The following is an 18,251-nucleotide window of genomic DNA, read 5'->3' as shown; positions in this document are numbered from 1 at the left end:
AACAGGGCATAATGTAATTATAGTTAATTTGTATAAATACCACAACGGAGCTAATAGTCCAGGCAAAGGTCTGACCCAAAACTAATTGCAACAGAATTTATTTTCACATTTTTATATTTCAATTGGTGATCTTTACACCATAGTAAAAGACCAGAAAATCCAGTTATAAATATGTTAAAATGAGGGTTGTTTTATGCATTATTCTTCAGCAAATACTGACAAAACTGTAATTAGAATGTTGTAGAACACATTCTAAAGAATATCTGACCCCATCTAACTTAACATGGAATTTTAGAATCTTGCATTGTTGAGGAATATTCTTTTATTTTCAAAGAGTGAATTTCTTTGGCTTATTTCAGACTGGTTTGTTGCAAAATTGGTGTCTATTTTTACATTGTGGCCCTTTGAATCAATGGAAATGGTTGTTGAATCTTTAAATAGAGCCAAGTGGGTTTTTGCATGTAAGTGTTCCACAATGTGTAATCTGTACAAACACATAGTTAGGCATTATTCAGCCTAGGAAAGTGGTTTTGGTGTTTACATAATCTGATTTAGAGGTCACTGAAACATACAGAATATCACACTAAAGTATCAGTCCATCATTTTGCAAGTCTTATAGTAATTGACCTCTTGCCCAGGGGTTGACTGATATACTGTCTGTCCAATCAGAGGGGCCTGTATGATGCCCCTTTACTTTGCACATTTTTTGTCTAAAACAATAATCGGACAGCACAGTATGTTTATGTTAGTGAATGCAGGAAAATTGTGAAGGCAAAGTTGAAGATGGACATGATCATGTCCTAATTCGACAGAAGGGTGCAGATAGGATAACTGCAGTTAGCCTCCAAGTGACTCTATTGTTGTGACATCTGGCAAAAATGCTATACTAATAAATATAGTTTAAGATTAATAATTAACAATGCATGCCTATGCATGGGTCATGGTTTTACCAAAGTCATTAGAACAATCAAAACTATACATATTCTAAAAGTATATGCACTGTACATGAAATATAGCATCAATCAACTTATGTCCCATCTTCCTCCATACCATGCATAACACATACTTCTCTATTCTGTATAGGCGAATCAACAGCTGATACATTTTGGCCTGCACTATTAAGGGAAACAAATGAAACACCCTAAACTGTATATTTTCTGAAAGCATATACCCTCCGGAGGAGATATAACACCCTTTAAGACATTTCCCATCTTCGTCTATGCCATGCACAATACATTGCCCTCTATTCTGTAAAGGCGAATCTAGTGTAAAGTGGATACATTTTGGCCTATACTGTCCAGGGAAAACAAATTAAACACCATAAACTATATATTTTCTATAAGCATATACCCTCTAGATTATATATAATACCAGTTAAGACATGTATTATCTTCCTCCATGCCTTGGACAATTTGTTTGTCAAATGTTGCAATTAGTTTTGGGTCACTATACATTAGCTATACATAATTACATTATGCCCTGTTTGCCCATGTTAACAGACAATTTCAAAAAACTTATAATACATTTTTTGTTTGTCTTGATGTAAGTAATCAACTCAGTAATTTTCATGGTGATATGTGAAGGTTAATTTTTTCCCCCAGTAAAACAGTAGTGAAAACATTAGGCTGTGTACAATAGTAAAACAGTAGTAAAACAGTAGTAAGCAGTAGTGGGCAGTCAGTACTCAAAAAACATGGACATGGACAGGGCAGGAGAAGTGTGTCAGGGGGATGTGTGAAGGATATGTCTCTCTGTGTGTACAGTATGGATTTGCACGCTTTCTGAAGATTGTGCGGTCTAAGTGCAGCTGAATATGTCCTCTGACCGCGACAGAACCCTATGAATATGGGAAATGAAAGTCATCACAATGTGCATCACATTGCAGCAAACTTGTTGAGTTGCAGATACATTGTCTTACTGGTTTAGACACTTCATGTGGTTTGAGTCACGATGTTGTCAAAACGTTGGTCAGCATGTTTTCCAAAATCAGATTTCGACAGGTCATGAATCCATGACCAATGATTCTATCAATAGTAGATAGTAGATATCAATAGTAAGTCTATCAATGTTGAACCTCAGGCCACGCTTATCTGTGCTGCGCACAACAGTGCCCCTTGTGGAGATATGCGTATAGATGTAGAGGTGCGCAATCTGCGCATATTCAAAGTCTGCACACTGTTTGAAAACAGTCGTGGTGGGTGTCGACATCATAAAATACAAAAAGCAGTTCTCATACAAGTACTTTTGATAGCTACTTTAGGATTTTTCCTGTGTACGATCACTGCGTAACACAGATTTTATATCACGTGAGAGTCACCAGACAGATGTTCACATGACAGACCACGTGATTGAAAACGTCTATTTAAAAACAGAACCGAAAGCAATGAGTGCATAGCCTAGAAAATCCATCTCTCAGGCGCCTCGTCAAATTCAAACCCTTATCAGCGTGTCAAGCAGTGGACAGGAAGGTAGGCTGTGCGTTTCATCTATCTTATTCACAGTAATGCGAAGGCAACAGGAAAAGAGATAATTTGTCACCGGGTTTTCTCCTATAATTTAGTCTGGAGAGCTCACCAGCTATCGTTAGCCGCTGATGCTAGCATCGTACATATTGTTCAGTGGGCTATAAAACAAGAGGAAAGTAGGTCATGATGTTTACTTTAGTTTTGTGGGCGCACATCCAGCAGCTAGTTATCGGGCAGAGATTTTTAGTGTGGAAGTGTATATAACTTTAATTATTGTGGGAAGGTACTGTGTATTATTGTAACGTTAACGTACAAGCCACCCGTAAGATAACGTCTATGTGCGAAGTTACTACTATGTATAATAACTGTATGCTCATGTGTTAGTGCTAAACTCAAAACAAGCTACCGTTTGCCGTATTCCGTAGTGTTGAGAGAAATCAAAGTTGTATGTTGGTCTCGAGTCGGTTTAGTCCTGCGCAGGTTCATCATGTTTACATTTATGCGCAATTTGTTGTGAAAACTAGATTGGGAGGAGGCCTAACGTTAGCTCTATTACGTGTTACATGTTACCTGTCTCTGGTAGTTGTACAAAACACCCAACACGTAAAGTCATGCTGACGTAATAAATCAATGATCCTTGACCTTGATCTTAAAACGAAACAATGTGGTCCCTATGTGTAACCTAAGCATCTGGTGCATGCATTGGGCTTACGCTCCTATGAAACAAGGCGATATTGTTTGTTGGTCATGCTTCGTTGACCTCTAGTTTACAGGCAAATCTGTGATCAAGGCAAGGTCCTGTTAATCAAAATAATAAAAAAAAATCACTAATGGAGTTGTAGTTCCTCCTGATAATTTCCTCATGTGTAGCCGGTCCTGGGTTTCTAAAGTTTCGTATTAGATATGCTGACAAAGTGCATTAATCGATCACCTGACGTCGTTGAGGAAGTGATTCTGATGGTGATTCATGCGCCCCATGACACGCTCTTTGTAGCCAAGTGAAGTAACCTACGCAAAGCATGTTCCTGCCTGTCGGTTGAAATGGAAAAATGACATATCTCTGAGCCTTAATCGGAAACCTAAACTTGAGTTTTGAACTGTTTCTGGCGTCAGTCAATACAAAAAGTAAACAGGAAGAATGTCCATGCATAATAAAGTGCTTGTGTCCTTGTGTACTAGCAGGTGGATCCTAAAGGGAAGATGAAGGTTCTACTTTAGCTTGCTTAAGAGTCCTTGTCATGCCCTCTTGATTTAGTTATGCAAATACAATAAATTAAGGGGACTTGAGCTCAAGTCCAGACTTATAAGTCTCTTCACTGTGCATGACTGTGTCTGAAAGAGACCCTTGTTTCTGCATCACTGGTTCCTTGTGACAACCACTTGAATCTTAAGTAGAAATATCTTTTTGCCTCCTCCCTTAGGACAGAATGTTATTGAACGTTTATGTAGTGGTATTTGGGATGGGGACCTTACTGTAATCATTGACTTTTTTTTCTTTTGTAGAATGTGGCGTTTGGTTTGTCTGTGTTTCGTCGCTGCACTGGCAAGCAGCTGGGCTAGACCGCGTCTCCCTCCTCTCTCGAATGAAATGGTGAACTACATTAACAAGGCCAACACCACATGGACGGTAAGACTTTCCCCACCCAACTATCAGGAATCACCCTGTGCTTCCATCAAGGAAGCGAAAATAAAAAACTGTAACATAATCCCTTGTGTGTACAATATCTCAAGTTTCTTTTTGGCTAATTCACATCTACATTTACTTAGAACACTCGTATGTTGGTGTATCAATTTGTAGAGCGGTCAAACCCATCCAAATATTTGTACACTGGCTTGATCTTCAATAATCTTAGATGTGAGCAAGTGAAACTCAGTGCCTTGTCCTTGAGCATATCATTGTTTTAATCCTACAACTTGCTCCTTTGAAGGCTGGCCACAACTTTCACAATGTGGACTACAGCTATGTGCAGAAGCTGTGTGGTACTCTACTGAAAGGACCGAGGCTCCCCATCACGTGAGTGTGTTAGTTACTGGGGGAACATTTCAAAGAGGAATTGAGACATTTAGTCAGGAGTATCTTGCACACTCACTTGTCAGAGGAAGTGAAACCTGATGGAACGGAATATTAAATGTCATTCGTGGCTTAGTCTTGGGTTTAAGAGAAATGCAAAGGAAAAAAGAGCAGACCTTTTTTTTTTTTAAGTTTGAACTTTTAGAATTGTATTTACTATAATTGCACATGTGAAAGAGGAAATGCAACCTCTCTTTCTTTCTTTCTTTCTTTCTTTCTTTCTTTCTTTCTTTCTTTCTTTCTCTCTCTAGGGTGCAGTATGCTGGGGATATGGCACTGCCTGATAACTTTGACTCACGTGAGAACTGGCCTAACTGCCCCACCATCAAAGAGATCAGGGACCAGGGCTCATGCGGTTCCTGCTGGGTAAAGAGCTTGTCCCTACAGCCGGCCACTCCTGCCTTATCACTAGGAGCTTTCCATGGAGTCCAGTTGTGCCAAAGTCTTGGTTAAATATTTATTTGTCAAACATTAATAGAAGTAACACAGCTGTTCACCAATGTCCAGTGGCCGGACTCCTTCCTCAGCATGAGTTTCCTCCTTGCCTGTAGGCTTTTGGTGCTGCTGAGGCCATGTCTGACCGCGTGTGCATTCACAGCGATGGCAAAGTGAGTGTGGAGATTTCCTCTGAGGACCTGCTGACCTGCTGCGAGTCCTGTGGGATGGGGTGAGTGAAGCTCCCCTTATTCTCTGCTGCCATGGCATGAGTGCCTGTGTTAATCTCTATGTAGCTCTTTGTGAACCAGATCAGTTCAAAACCCCCAAGGTCATAAAGTTGCAACACAAATTTGAAAACATTCAAAACACAGAAAAATGAAAGTAAATGTAAATGTGGCCAAAATGTGAACATGTATGTTCTTTCCTACACAAAACTGTATGTAGTATATATCAAATTACAAAAGTCAGTAATGGGTACTAAGTCTTGGCTCTCCCTGTTCGCGTTTGGGATGCTCCAGCTGAGACTTTGGCATGCAATAATGCATTTTCTGCCCTCTGCCCTTTTTGTCCTCTGTGATTAAGACACGAGAGCTGTGAAGACTCTGCTTTTACCGTTCCAAAATAAGAGCCACAGTGCATGTAGGCAGTCTTCTACAAAAGTTCTGAGGGCACAGGCACTCTGCAACCCATTCAGAATGGTTCCTCCAGTGGTTGAGAAACACTAATTTTGCCATTGGTTTTGGAGGAAGTAAGCCTTTTCTTATATGACTTTGCTCCATTCAGTGGTTGCTATTTGACTGTTTCTGTGCAGAGTTTGTATCAAAAGTTCAGTGTAGTAAAGCTTTTGTGCTTATCAAATTATATAACTTTTTTTTTTTTTTGGAGGGGTTGTGACTTGAGAAGATCACCTGTTACTTACATCAGTTTAGGAATTGGAAGTATTTGTTGGTATTTGTATTTCTTGATTCATTACTTGTGTAATTTTGGTAAACAGGTGCAATGGTGGCTACCCATCTGCAGCATGGGACTTCTGGACCACTGAGGGGCTGGTGTCGGGCGGACTCTACAACTCTCATATTGGTGAGTTCATGACACCCCTTGTTGTAGGGGTGTAATTATCATGTTGTAAATTATATTGTTTTAATTAAAAAAAAAAAGTTCTGGCACCCTTAGATCTTTGGCCTGTCAACTTGATGAACCTGTTGTGTTTGTCTAAGTGCCTACCTAGTCAAGTTTTACCCACGGCCAGCTTTTCCAATCCCATTTGGCACAGGCATTGTTGTGCCCTCTAGTGGCCAGACATGCCATTACTATCTAGATATGTTTGGTCTGTCTTTTTATTTGTGTGCTATTGCTGTATTTACCAATTCCTCTTTGTACCATGTGCATTACAGTTATTGCTACTGTACTGTTATCAGTTTTGTGTATTGTACTGAATTCACAAAAGTCCCTCAGGGGACCAGTGTTACAAATTGACACGATGACCCTTGCATCAGATGTCAATTCTCAGTTTGTCTATGTACACTATCTATCAAATAAATCATAAATAAAATTTAAACTGGAACAGGCTGCCGTCCCTACACCATTGAGCCCTGTGAGCACCATGTGAATGGTTCTCGACCCCCGTGCACTGGAGAGGGTGGTGACACGCCCAGATGTACGAAGAAATGTGCCGATGGATACACCCCTGCCTACAAAGCTGATAAACACTTTGGTAAGTGTGTGTCCGCCCTTGTGTTTCTCACCCTGTAGAGGTGCTGGTCATTTTATTAACTGAAGTTTCCCAGAACAGAATATTTGTAAATTGTTATGATTGTTGTATTGTAGATAAATTGGTGGAGGTGATGTAACACTTTTCTCTTTTTTCCCCACATTTTTTAATTGAATGCTTGCAGGGAAGACCTCCTACAGTGTGGGAGCGAGTGAGAAGCAGATTATGAGGGAGATCTCTGAAAATGGGCCAGTAGAGGGCGCCTTCTCTGTCTACGAGGACTTCCTGCTGTACAAGGGTGGTGAGCACTGCTGTTCAATCTTAGTCTGTCTGTTGGAGCCAGTTATTTAACCATTACTCAACTATAGTAGGTGTGTTAACCAGACCTGGGTGATGGTGACTACTGTTGTATTGCCTGCCCCCAGGAGTGTACCAGCATGTGACTGGGTCTGAGGTCGGAGGTCATGCTATTAAGGTCCTTGGCTGGGGAGTAGATAACGGCACCCCCTACTGGCTGTGTGCTAACTCCTGGAACACTGATTGGGGCGAGAATGGTATGTAGTAAGAATATTTCTGTTCATTTTACTGGCAATTTGTTTTGTTTTTTTTTGGGGGGGGGGGGGCTGAATATTGCCAGGGTTTTTATTACAGGCTTCATTTATACATATTTAGATTTCTGCTTTATCTTGACCCAAGTTGATAGTTAGAAATGTTATATTGTGATATTGATGCATGATTTTCTTTTTCCTTCCCATTAGGCTTTTTCAGAATCCTCAGAGGATCAGATCATTGTGGCATCGAGTCTGAGATTGTTGCAGGCATCCCTGCATAATATGTCCTGTGGTTGGTGAAGACTGAGGGTGAGGCGGCTACTACTGCACTCACTGCGCCCTCCGCCCTGTAGAGACATCCACTTAAAACACTGCCCAACCGCTGTACTGTAGGTGACATGTGACTTGACTTGTGGCTTAAGGCTTAGTGCTGCCTGATGCAGAGTTGGACACTTTGTTTCTTAGTATTCATTACAATGTGGCCTTTTTTAAATGGCTTCAGACATGCTACACATTTGTTTTAAAAAAATTTTAAGAGTGATTTTTATTGAGTGTGTGTGAGTGAATAGTACTGAATTGGAACTATGTGAACAGGGTCTTACTTTGCACAATTGAACCACTAGAATAAGAGTCATTGTAGTATTGCAACTATTGTGGATATCAAACATGCTTGTTCTGACCTGATTTATAGATCAAACGGTGGCTGTGTTTCTTTTATATGTAATATTTTTTAAAAATGCTCATCTAAATCATCATCATGATGGTGTGTTTTATAAGTTAGTATTTCTTTTGAAATTGGGTTGCAGGGCTTGGATTTGTACTTTGCCGTTTTTATTTCTGTGAATAAATACAATTCTCTCTAAATGTCTCCATGTCGGTCTCCCCTTGGGCTATGGTTTCTAAATGATGTACTGCCCATGGACTTTTGTTCAATGCAGCTCACTTGATTGTGCATGTCAACAGCATTTTCTGAATACTAAAATAAAGTAGTTAACACCAACACTCTCTTAACCCACTTCACTGCAACCCCCCCCCCCCCCCCCCCCCATCCCACCAATCCAAGAGTGTCTTGTAAATTAAAACCAGGAACTTGGTTTTGGCTGCAGTTTCCTTTAAGTATTTTTGATGCTTGCAGATGCTCTCTCACCTGTAATACATAATGGCTGATTTGCAAGTATGGTCAGAAATGCCTCAAACGCACATGTATTGTTTGCATTATATGCATTGGATTTGTGTTTGTGAAGAAATGTAAACTCTAAACGCATGTAATCTTACAGCAGACAGAGTAAGACTTGTTTTGTGGGAATAAACAGTGAGTGGTGTTCCAGAAACAATCTAGTCATATCCCATTGGTTGTGGTGTTTAGCTGTAATGAAGGGTCGATTTCCATAAATACACATACACACACAATTATATACAAATCAATCAGCAAAAGACTTCTACACATTAGATATAAAATCCCCATAGTGTGGCAAACATGACTTATGGCAGCATAACGCAATTAATCAAGTCTAGTTAATAGTGCAAATACATAAGTGATTGACTACTTAAGTGTACCACAGCACTGAAAGTAAATTTGAGACTGGGAACAAATCTATTCTCTAAAGAAATGAAGATTAGGCACAAACACTGTTTACAGACCTTCTGTCTGAAAATGCATAGTTGTTTTAGGATGCACATACTGATGACCATATAGAAGTGTATGTGGTGTAAAGTGCATTAATTGTCAACAATTTATCAAGAAATTATTTAAATATTAATATGGGCAGGTATTAAATAAGATTCCATCCTGCATTTTAAAATCAAGCAATGATATTCCTATTTTGTTGAATTTCCATCCAGAATTATTTAAAAATATATATATAATGATAAAAAAAAAACTTTCTCCAGGCAACGTGAGACAGAATTGTTTTGAATCACTTGGCCATGACAACCACAGCATCCATTAACAGTCTGTCCTACTGTATATGGCTGACTCCTGTTTCCAGTCTGCATAGGCATTATACTCACGGGCAGACCACCGGCACTGCACACAGCACAAGCAGCGTCCCCTCTCTACATCTCAGGCTGTCCTTGGTGCACAGGAGCATGATTCGGATGGTTCTCCACGACATTCGATTCTAACCTCTGCCCCTCAGCCTGCTGCTGCTGTTCTTCGGCAGCCTTTGCCTCTGGCTGTTCCTTCTCCTCTGCGTCTCCTAGGTTACCCACATTCTGCTCCTCAGGCGCCTGTCCCTCCCCCTGTGCCCCTCTCTCCTCCTTAGGCGGCTGCACTTGCTGTTCACCCTCCACTTGCGGATGCTCCTGCTCATTGGCAGTGTCAGATGGTCCGTCCTGCTGCGGGGAGGCCTCTTCCTTCGGCTTATCCTGGGCACCACCTGCAGAGTCGGACTCTACTGCCGGGTCAGCCTCCGGGATGGGCTCCAACTTGCTGGCTTGGATGGGTGGGGAGAGCAGCTCGGACGGAGCCAGGAGGCCATCCTGGTTCTGATCCTGAGTTTGCAGGAGATAGTCCACCATGGCAACCACCTGAGGACGGAGATAGACAGCAAGCTGATCAGTTACAGTTTTCTCCAAGAACAAATCCAGAGGGATGTAATGTTTAACCATATCTGATGAGGACCTCAGGGACCTACATAATTGGATCACCCAGAAAGCCTCTACTGGCAGACTCAATCAAGGTCATATTTAATTAAGGCAGTTATAATTGCAAAGTGGTTGCACAAAAGTGTATTGTCTTTAAGTAGCATATAATTAGCCTGGGTGAATACAGACGAACCTGTTAGAGAATTTGAATTTGCTCTGCATTTTGGAAAGGAGCCCATTGACGTCCGTCCGGTAGTATAGAATAACAATATGGATAAAATATGTACAATCTCTAGCAACACCCCTAATAAGACATAAAAAACAAACTCACTCCATCAGTTGATTTGGGGGTCTGCGAAAGATGTGACAGAAAATCTGACAACAGCTTCATTAGCTCAAGGCCATCCAGCTGATCGCTTTTGTCATAGTCATGAAGGGAGAAGAGGAAGAAGACCTCTGGAGGATGGGAGGAAGAGGCCTAATTATTAAGTGCGGACCACATAGCACCCACACCACAAAAAGAACGTCACCACACCACACCACAAAAAGAACGTCAAAGAAGAAACATATCATTAGGAGCTTTTGGACTGTGCAGTCTTTGACACTGCTGAAAAAGAAGATAGGCTAATAATAACTAGGGTGATTGATCTTCACCTTGTTCCCGAGTACTGACATCTGGATTTGCCTGTTCGTTCAAATTAGCCTTGATATAGCTCTGTAAGAGTCTGTTAAAAGATCAGAGATGAGTTAAAAACAGCACAATACAAAGGTGAGTAAGTCATTTTGAATCACAGTAACTTCTAGTGAGCTAAAGACTGCAATATGTGTCAATCCACTGAAGGAAGAGCAGTTTTGGCATTTTCCTTTTGTAGTGTGTAATGATATGAATCGTGAGGTAATTTCCATCCACAAAGCCAGAAATGTATATTCATACATTATATACATTATGTATACATTATACTGTACAAATGTATAACATTGGACCTAAACTGTGTGCCTAGGCTTGACATTTTAGGGAATGTGAAAGTTGCTTAGACATGAAATTGGGAAGAAAAACAATTGTGAAACAAATGGACTGTGCTGTAGTCTAGTTCTATTTTTCCGACACAGGTGCCATGCCCATGTCCTTGTCTTCACCTGTTGAAATCACACCATAATCTCTGATGTGTGTAAAGACTTTGTACCCCTGCTACTGGACTGATTACCCAACAAAAGCACACAGGCTGCATGAAAAAAAAGAAAGTATACCATCTCCCATGTGAGAAAATGAAAGCAATGTGCTATTTCCTTGGGAAATTGAAAAAGGGTATAAGACAGATTTGGCTGAAGCCTACCTGCGGCTCTCATCTGCAGAACCAAAGGGATTGACCAGCGTAAGAGGCAGACTGTCACCAGTGGACTCTGACCTTTAAGGACAAGGTCAAAACGGAGCACGTCACAAAAAAGAGCACACAACATTTACTCCTTCAGCTGACAGAAATGTCAAAGTGTAATACACAAATGATAATGTGTGATTTTTTAAGAAACATCTTAAGACATACCTTTTTAGCCTTGCCTTCTCTTAAATCCCTGACCTTTTTGAATTTTAGGTTTGGATGTGTCTGTTCTGCATGCATATGCATGTGTGTATACATCTCTTCATATTTTATGACTTTTGCACCTTGATTTTTATTTATATTTGTACACATATTTTATTAGAGTGCATGAAAATGCACTCTATTGTTATCTGATTTCTTCTTATTATTCTGCTTTTTTTAACGCTTTTTGTGCGTTTAATACAGCTTCAACTGTTTAACGTAGAAACTTCATTCAAACTGCATTGTGTAAGTCTTACTTATGTGACTTCAGCTATGTATTTTTCAACTTTCTAACTTTTATACTTTTTAAACTATTAATTAAAAACTACTAAAATGTCCCCATTGACTTAACATTAGATTATGACATCACAATAGCAACTAGAAAAGAAAGGAAAGGAAGGAAGGAAATACAGTGCATGAAAATTATGTAAGTGCATGAAAATTATGTAAAATATCATACAGAGTAAAAACAAACTATATTGGTTGCTAGGTAGATGAGGTTTAATATAGTTAGAATGACTGAACAGTTAAATAGGTGGATAGTTTAAATGGTTAAATTATTTGCTAGGTAGATGAGGTTTAATATAGTTGGAATGACTGAATAGTTAAAGGTGCCATGTGTAAGAATTGAGGTAAAAATATCCAAAAAATGAGCTACACGCATCAAAAGAATGAGAAGAAATAAGGACGATGATGTCATTAAAAAATGACAAGGTATAGTGCTGCAGAGATATCAACCTGAATTAGCATGCTAAATCACTAGCCACAGCCCGACAGGTATCATAATACCAGTTTCGGCCATGGGAGGCAGTATGCGGGCAACATAACCGCCAGCCAAACTGCAATACACGTTTCTCGGTTGTTACTCTAGGGTAAACCAACTCACTTTCTGGAGGTATACTGCCCCATCTTTTATGGAATGTGGAGTATGAATTGATTTTTTGGCGGACATTACACATGGCACCTTTAAATAGGTGGATAGTTTAAATGGTTAAATTATTTAGGTAGATAGTTGACGATAACTAACAGTTGAAATGGCTCTAATGTTTGCTAGCAGTTATGCTAACTATGTTAACAACGATAATAATGTTAACCATGTGACTTAGCTAACTTAGCTTATCATTTTTAGTAGTTATGCTAACTAGCATGCTAACTATGCTAACCTTGTGATTTAGCTAACTTAGCTAATCATTTTTAGTAGTTATGCTAACAATGCTATCTAGCATGTTAACAATGCTAACATGCTAACTATGTTAATCATGTGACTTAGCTAACCTAGCTAATAATTTTTTCCAGTTATGCTAACTATGCTAACTAACATGCTAACAATGTTAACATGCTAACAATGCTAACCATGTTACTTAGCTAATCATTTTTAACAGTTTTGCTAAAAATTTTAACAATGCTAGCAATGCTAACCTGTTAACTATGCTAACCATATTACTTAGCTAACTTAGCTAATCATTTTTAGCAGTTTTGCTAAAAAAATGCTAACAATGTTAACATGCTAACTATGCTAACCATGCTAACTAGCTACAGTGGGTAGGAGTCATAGTATGACAAGTAACAGTTACAATGGCTGAACAGTTAAAAAGTTCAGTAGTTTAAAGGGTTAAATTGTTTAACAGTGAAATATTGTTGTGAGGACTTTTATTTTGAAATAGTTTTTGGGAGAGGAAGCAGTTGAACAGGATGTGTAGTCTTAATAGAGCCAGTTTGTATGCTTAAAGCCTGAGACTAGCAGTTGATCCAGGTGGCCTGACCACCTGGCATAGGGTTCTAATTGCTTAACGGCTCTATTGTGATGTCATCAGTCCATGTTAAGTCTATGGGGAAATTTTTAACAGTTTTTAATTAATAGTTTAAAAGTATAAAAGTTACAAAGCTGAAAAATACATAGCACTCTTGTCCTAAGTAAGACCTACGTAACATAGTTTGAATGAAGTTTCTACGTTAAACGGTTGAAGCTGCATTAAATGCGTTAGAAGAAGAAGAAGAAGAAGAATCCTAGGAAGAACAGTACAGTGCATTTTTATGCACTGTAATTAGAATCCTATGCCAGGTGTTCAGGCCACCTGGAGCAACTGTCTCAGGCTTTAAGCATACAATATGGCTGTATTATCCCGTTCAACTGCTTCCTGTGCCCATAACTGTTCAACTGTTACTGTAACTGTTTGTCAACTATGACTCCCATCAACTGTATCCTCTGCCTTTAACTGTTTCAAAATAAAAGTCCTCACTAGCTAGTTAGCTAGTTAGCATAATTAACATTGTTAGCATAGTTAGCATTTTAGCAGAACTGCTAAAATGATTAGCTAAGTTAGCTGAGTCACATGGTTAGCATAGTTCACATGTTAGCATTGTTAGCATTGTTAACATTTTTAGTAAAACTGCTACAAATAATTAGCTAAGTTAGCTAAGTAACATGGTTAACATAGTTAGCATGTTAGCATAGTTAGCATTGTTAGCATAGTTAACATTTTAACATAACTGCTAAAAATGATTAGCTAAGTCACATGGTTAGCATAGTTAGCATGTTAGCATGTTTTCCAAAACTGCTAGAAAACATGAGCTAAGTTAACTAAGTAACTTGGTCAAAATAATTAGCTTTGTTAGCATAACTGCTAGCAAACATTAGAGCCATTCCAACTGTCAGTTATCGTCAACTATCTACCTATATAGAGCCTTTAAACTATTTGTCTATCACGCATTAAACTATCAGTCTGTCAACAACTCTTAAACTATCTACATATAACTTTTAAACATTCAACATTCATTAAACTGTCTGTCTATTAAACTATCTGTCTATTAACAACTGTTAAACTATCTACATTCAACTTTTAAACTGTCTACATCTAAACTATCAACTTTTTATTAAGCTATGCTATGTCTGTCCTAGCTTCATTTTCATGCACTCGTAATTCCCTGGAATTACATTCTCTAGTTGATTTTATTATTCTTTTTGTTTTATCTTATTTTTATGTGCTGTAAGCACCTTGTATTGCTGTTTAATTTGTTGCTTAATTGAATTTAATTGTAAGAAGATGGATAAACCATACACCCCAATAAGAAGAGTTGAGTGATCTGATCAAACAAAGAACAGCCACACACAAACATATCAGTCTGCCACTATTTGCCACTTTAGGCTACTATGTGTGACCTACTTCACTGACAGACAAGTCATTATGCAAAAGATCAAGAGATATGGGTGCGTGGCTCATCCGTTTAGGTGGGGCATACAACACACCTGAGTCCAAAGGTGCACATTTGCATCATGTTCTAAAACAAATGACGAAGCATCGTTGCTGGTTTTCTAGAAACAAATGACATTCTATATTCGAAATTGGCCTAAAGACAGAGACCAAACGAGATAGTGTTTGTAAAAACGCCCCTACTGTAATATCAATCCCCAGTACAGTAGGCTATCGTAGCCTACCTCTCAGGTTCTTGACCCTGCGGAGCACCCTGGATGAGGAGCGGTGCGAGGAGCAGGGGGACCACCGCCGCCGCAAACATTTCCACGCTGAAGACAGGGCTGCACGGAGAGGCAAGCATCTAAACTACACATGTTCCAAGTCCACTCTACATGGTTATTTGAGTTCACATCACAAAACAAACTTTCATTAAGCAGACTATACCTGCGACTGTATAGGCTACGCTGTCTACAAATGTAGCGACACATTGTAACGGCAATGTAACAGTAGACTAGGTTATGTAAATATACCGCTGGTATAGCCGTAGGCTACAAACATCCCGAAGCAACATTTTGAGGTAAAAACATGCATGCGCTACAACTAAACGTAGCCTACCTTGCTTTGATACTGATGTCTTGCTTCTCCTCGTAGTGAGAGCCGATGGTCGTCGGTCGGTAGGCTATAGGCTACTGCGATCGCTAGTGTGCTATGTTATGATCAATGACAGGGTACACGTGGATACCAGGGACGTGTCGCGGCCCTAACAATATCTCACAATCTACTTCTATAGCGCTTTGCTGCGGCAAGGTCCGCCTTCCGCCGTTTCTCATCGCCACGTCGATGTAGCTGACTAGCAGCGAGAGTAGTAGAATGTCAATGCGTAAGCTACTGCTCTGTCTCAACGTTCTCCTTCAAGATATCATAGTGCGCACAAATGACAAAGCAGCTCCATAGGTGGAGACCCTGGTCAATATTTGACATTAGGCTACTATAAAGTCTAGTCTATATTTAGTTAACATTCACGGCAAAGTACCTGGAACATATCCATCCAGAATCCACATGGATTAAACATAAAACTGGGTGGGGCGCACCGGCACAGTAGCATAGGCTACAGTAGGCTACTCTACCCTGTTCAAACCACAGTGCATAAATAAGGTTGGCCTCTGGGGGCGAAACTAAAACGTATGGCTATTATATTGTAATAAATATATTTATTAACAGAATGGATTATGGACAGAGTCCTTGCAAAGGGCGCACTGTGATAGGTTGCTAGTATGCCTATTCTGGAAGGCATAGCATAGGCTACATTAGGTTAATTGTGAAATACAGCAAGTTATTTCTTGTTACTCGAGTTGCTTGTGCTAAAATACACCAGTAGATGGGCCCCTTACTTCATGCAGTCGACTATCCCAGTCTTCCATGAAATGTGTCGAAAGGCTGTAGCATGGGCCAAAGTAGAATCCATTACAATGGGGAGTGGATCCACAGATGTCTTTTTTCGCATCCTTTTAAATTCACTTTGAATTCAATGAGATAGGACATTTGACTGGTGGAGTCCTGCACTCTCTGAGTGCTCCTCTAGTTATCTATGTTATCTCTAGTTATTCATGGTTTCCAATAGCTTCTCCGATCATCAGAAAATCAGAGAAGGCAAAGTCCTCTATGACACTGTCATCAAACTACTACATAATGAGGACAAAAACAAAAATACTAGTGCACTAGTGTATTGTGTGAAATCAGTGACCAACAAATAAAGCTGAAGAAGTGAATAAGAAATATGTGTGTAATAATAACTGTGTTTGTGTGCTTTGAGTGTGTGTCTTACATTTTTAAGAAAGAAGTTACAGTTAGCCCACACCTATTACTATGCAGTTGCCAAACTCGACTTCAGGTATCAATAAACCTCAGTACACAGTCTGACAGTTTCGAGCTTCGAGTTTCAAGCTAATTCTAATCACATGGACATCTAAACACATCAACATTCAACGTTTAACATTCAACACATTTTTAACATTTAAATTATTCTTTTCAGCCATGTAGAGGGCATTAAGAAGGACACAGTGTGTGTGAGGATGGAGAAGAGAGCGAGAGAGGGGGGGGCAAGGGAAAAAGAAAAGAAAGGTATGGACAGTGAGAGTGGGGGGAGTGGGGGAGCGAGACAGAGCAAGAGAGGTTGGAGAAGCTACTAAAAAAGAGGCAAAAACAGCTGATTGCTGTAAAGAGAAAGTCGGGAGAGAGAGAGATAGAAAGGAGAGAGAGAGTGAAGGAGAGAGGGAGATCAAAGGCGGGTAAAGAGCCAGACATGAAGAGGCTCTCAGCTCTCCCTCCCTCTTGACTTAGCGGACTTCCATGCCTGTCGATCTCGCCTATTCACCAGCATGTAAGGCATTCATTACCTGTAATAACACATAATACCAGCACGCCAGAGGCACCTGTAGAATTACTTGCACAGAGTCACTGGCACCTGTGGAGAATGAGTTGACATAGAATGGCAATGCGCACAAGGCATGACATAGTTAATTCAGTTTATTAATTCATTTAGCAGACGCTTCTATTCAAAGCGACTTACTATGTCAATTATATTACAAGGGCCATTGTCATCGGAGCAATTTGTTAAGTGCCTTGCTCAAGGGCACAACTGTAGAAGCCGCGAATTGAACCGACAACATTTTCAACCTACTGCATGCTAGCCCAGCTCCTTAACCCCTACGCCACACCACCATAGTTTGACGTCTACTTAAAGGTATTTTGTACATATGACATATTATGGTCTATTGCATACTAATATTTTGTAAAGTATGCTAGGTCTAAACCATAGAGCCAATGTTTTTATGTTGTGTCATGAGCATCCTCCAGTCTGCTATATGTGGTACAGTACTGTATGTATTGTACAGGGAGTAGTATAATCAAGACAAAAGCTTCCCATTGATGGATAAGTGGGATAGAGACAGTGGCTCCTGGTTCCTGTACATGAAAAGTCATTGGAAAAAATCGAATGCATCTGTTTAGCTTACACTTCTCAGGGCAGCGGGTCAGCTAGGTACCCTTGGGACCAGGCGAAAGCCATCGATTCTCCCGCTGTCCATTTAATCTGGACTGATGTCATAATACAATTACATTTAATGGGGAAAGACATCACTGTAGCCCTCTCTGTCCATCCCACAGATAAATTAATTGTAGGTTTATTGGTCGTTTTTTATGTTGTGTGTGTGTGTGTATTCCACAAGCATGGGAAGATATATCACTAACTGACTGTTTTGCCAATTTGGTTTGCTTGACATCCCAGGTGTGTTGAAGATGTGGGCGGTAATATGTGTTATGCATTTTATCACGTTGAAATGCAAAAATATAGATTGCCCAATTTCAAAAAAAGATGCATTCAGTCAAATGTGTATGACTGCTATTTTTTTCGCTGACAAGGACAGTTGCATGGATCTTCCCAAGTACAACCAATATCTAAAGGTATCTAATGTATTTTCAGTCAGATTTTTATATACAGTAACTCTGCCAACAAGGATCAATATAGCAGGTAGCCTACAATAAATGAGATGTGCCCCAAATGTATTTACATTTACTGTGTTGATGTACAAGTTTAAAATAACTCAAATACCATGAAGCTTTCAACCTGCCAAAGCACAGTCCCTTTAGATATGGACGG

General features: G+C 39.7%; 2 protein-coding genes across 3 annotated transcripts; one reads left to right on the top strand and one right to left on the bottom strand.

Moving 5' to 3' along the window:
* The first annotated feature begins 2,337 nt into the window (after nt 1–2,337).
* Nucleotides 2,338–8,100, top strand: ctsba (cathepsin Ba). Of its 2 annotated transcripts, none has more exons than XM_042072366.1 (10): nt 2,338–2,468; nt 3,969–4,092; nt 4,394–4,479; nt 4,788–4,902; nt 5,088–5,203; nt 5,969–6,054; nt 6,542–6,688; nt 6,870–6,986; nt 7,111–7,239; nt 7,444–8,100. In XM_042072366.1, the coding sequence occupies exons 2-10, from the start codon at nt 3,970–3,972 to the stop codon at nt 7,515–7,517; spliced, it is 993 nt and encodes a 330-aa protein (XP_041928300.1). In that variant the 5' UTR covers nt 2,338–2,468; nt 3,969; the 3' UTR covers nt 7,518–8,100. The 2 variants fall into 2 exon arrangements, with proteins under 2 accessions (XP_041928300.1, XP_041928301.1); XM_042072367.1 differs by having other exon boundaries at nt 2,360–2,464.
* A 323-nt stretch (nt 8,101–8,423) lies between these two features.
* On the bottom strand, nt 8,424–15,688 carry cgref1 (cell growth regulator with EF-hand domain 1). The gene is made up of 6 exons (XM_042072368.1): nt 15,209–15,688; nt 14,836–14,934; nt 11,157–11,228; nt 10,477–10,547; nt 10,154–10,278; nt 8,424–9,765 (listed from the first exon to the last, which is right to left on the bottom strand). The coding sequence occupies exons 2-6, from the start codon at nt 14,913–14,915 to the stop codon at nt 9,292–9,294; spliced, it is 822 nt and encodes a 273-aa protein (XP_041928302.1). The 5' UTR covers nt 14,916–14,934; nt 15,209–15,688; the 3' UTR covers nt 8,424–9,291.
* Nucleotides 15,689–18,251: the final 2,563 nt, after the last annotated feature.

The sequence above is a fragment of the Alosa sapidissima genome, chromosome 19 (genome assembly GCF_018492685.1).
Source record: "Alosa sapidissima isolate fAloSap1 chromosome 19, fAloSap1.pri, whole genome shotgun sequence".
Classification (NCBI taxonomy): Eukaryota; Metazoa; Chordata; class Actinopteri; order Clupeiformes; family Clupeidae; genus Alosa; species Alosa sapidissima.
Note: the sequence above shows the minus strand (reverse complement) of the source record. Positions and strands in the feature narration are given on the sequence as shown.

Bases quoted from the DNA above. Each gene is read 5' to 3' on its own strand.
- ctsba (XM_042072366.1), top strand. From the start codon at position 3,970: ATGTGGCGTTTGGTTTGTCTGTGTTTCGTCGCTGCACTGGCAAGCAGC. The intron at 4,480-4,787 runs GTGAGTGTGTTA...TTCTCTCTCTAG, and splicing joins GGACCGAGGCTCCCCATCAC to GGTGCAGTATGCTGGGGATA. The intron at 6,689-6,869 runs GTAAGTGTGTGT...GAATGCTTGCAG, and splicing joins CAAAGCTGATAAACACTTTG to GGAAGACCTCCTACAGTGTG.
- cgref1 (XM_042072368.1), bottom strand. From the start codon at position 14,915: ATGTTTGCGGCGGCGGTGGTCCCCCTGCTCCTCGCACCGCTCCTCATC. The intron at 11,229-14,835 runs GTAGGCTACGAT...TTGTCCTTAAAG, and splicing joins CAGGGTCAAGAACCTGAGAG to GTCAGAGTCCACTGGTGACA. The intron at 10,548-11,156 runs GTAGGCTTCAGC...ATCTTTTAACAG, and splicing joins TCTGCAGATGAGAGCCGCAG to ACTCTTACAGAGCTATATCA.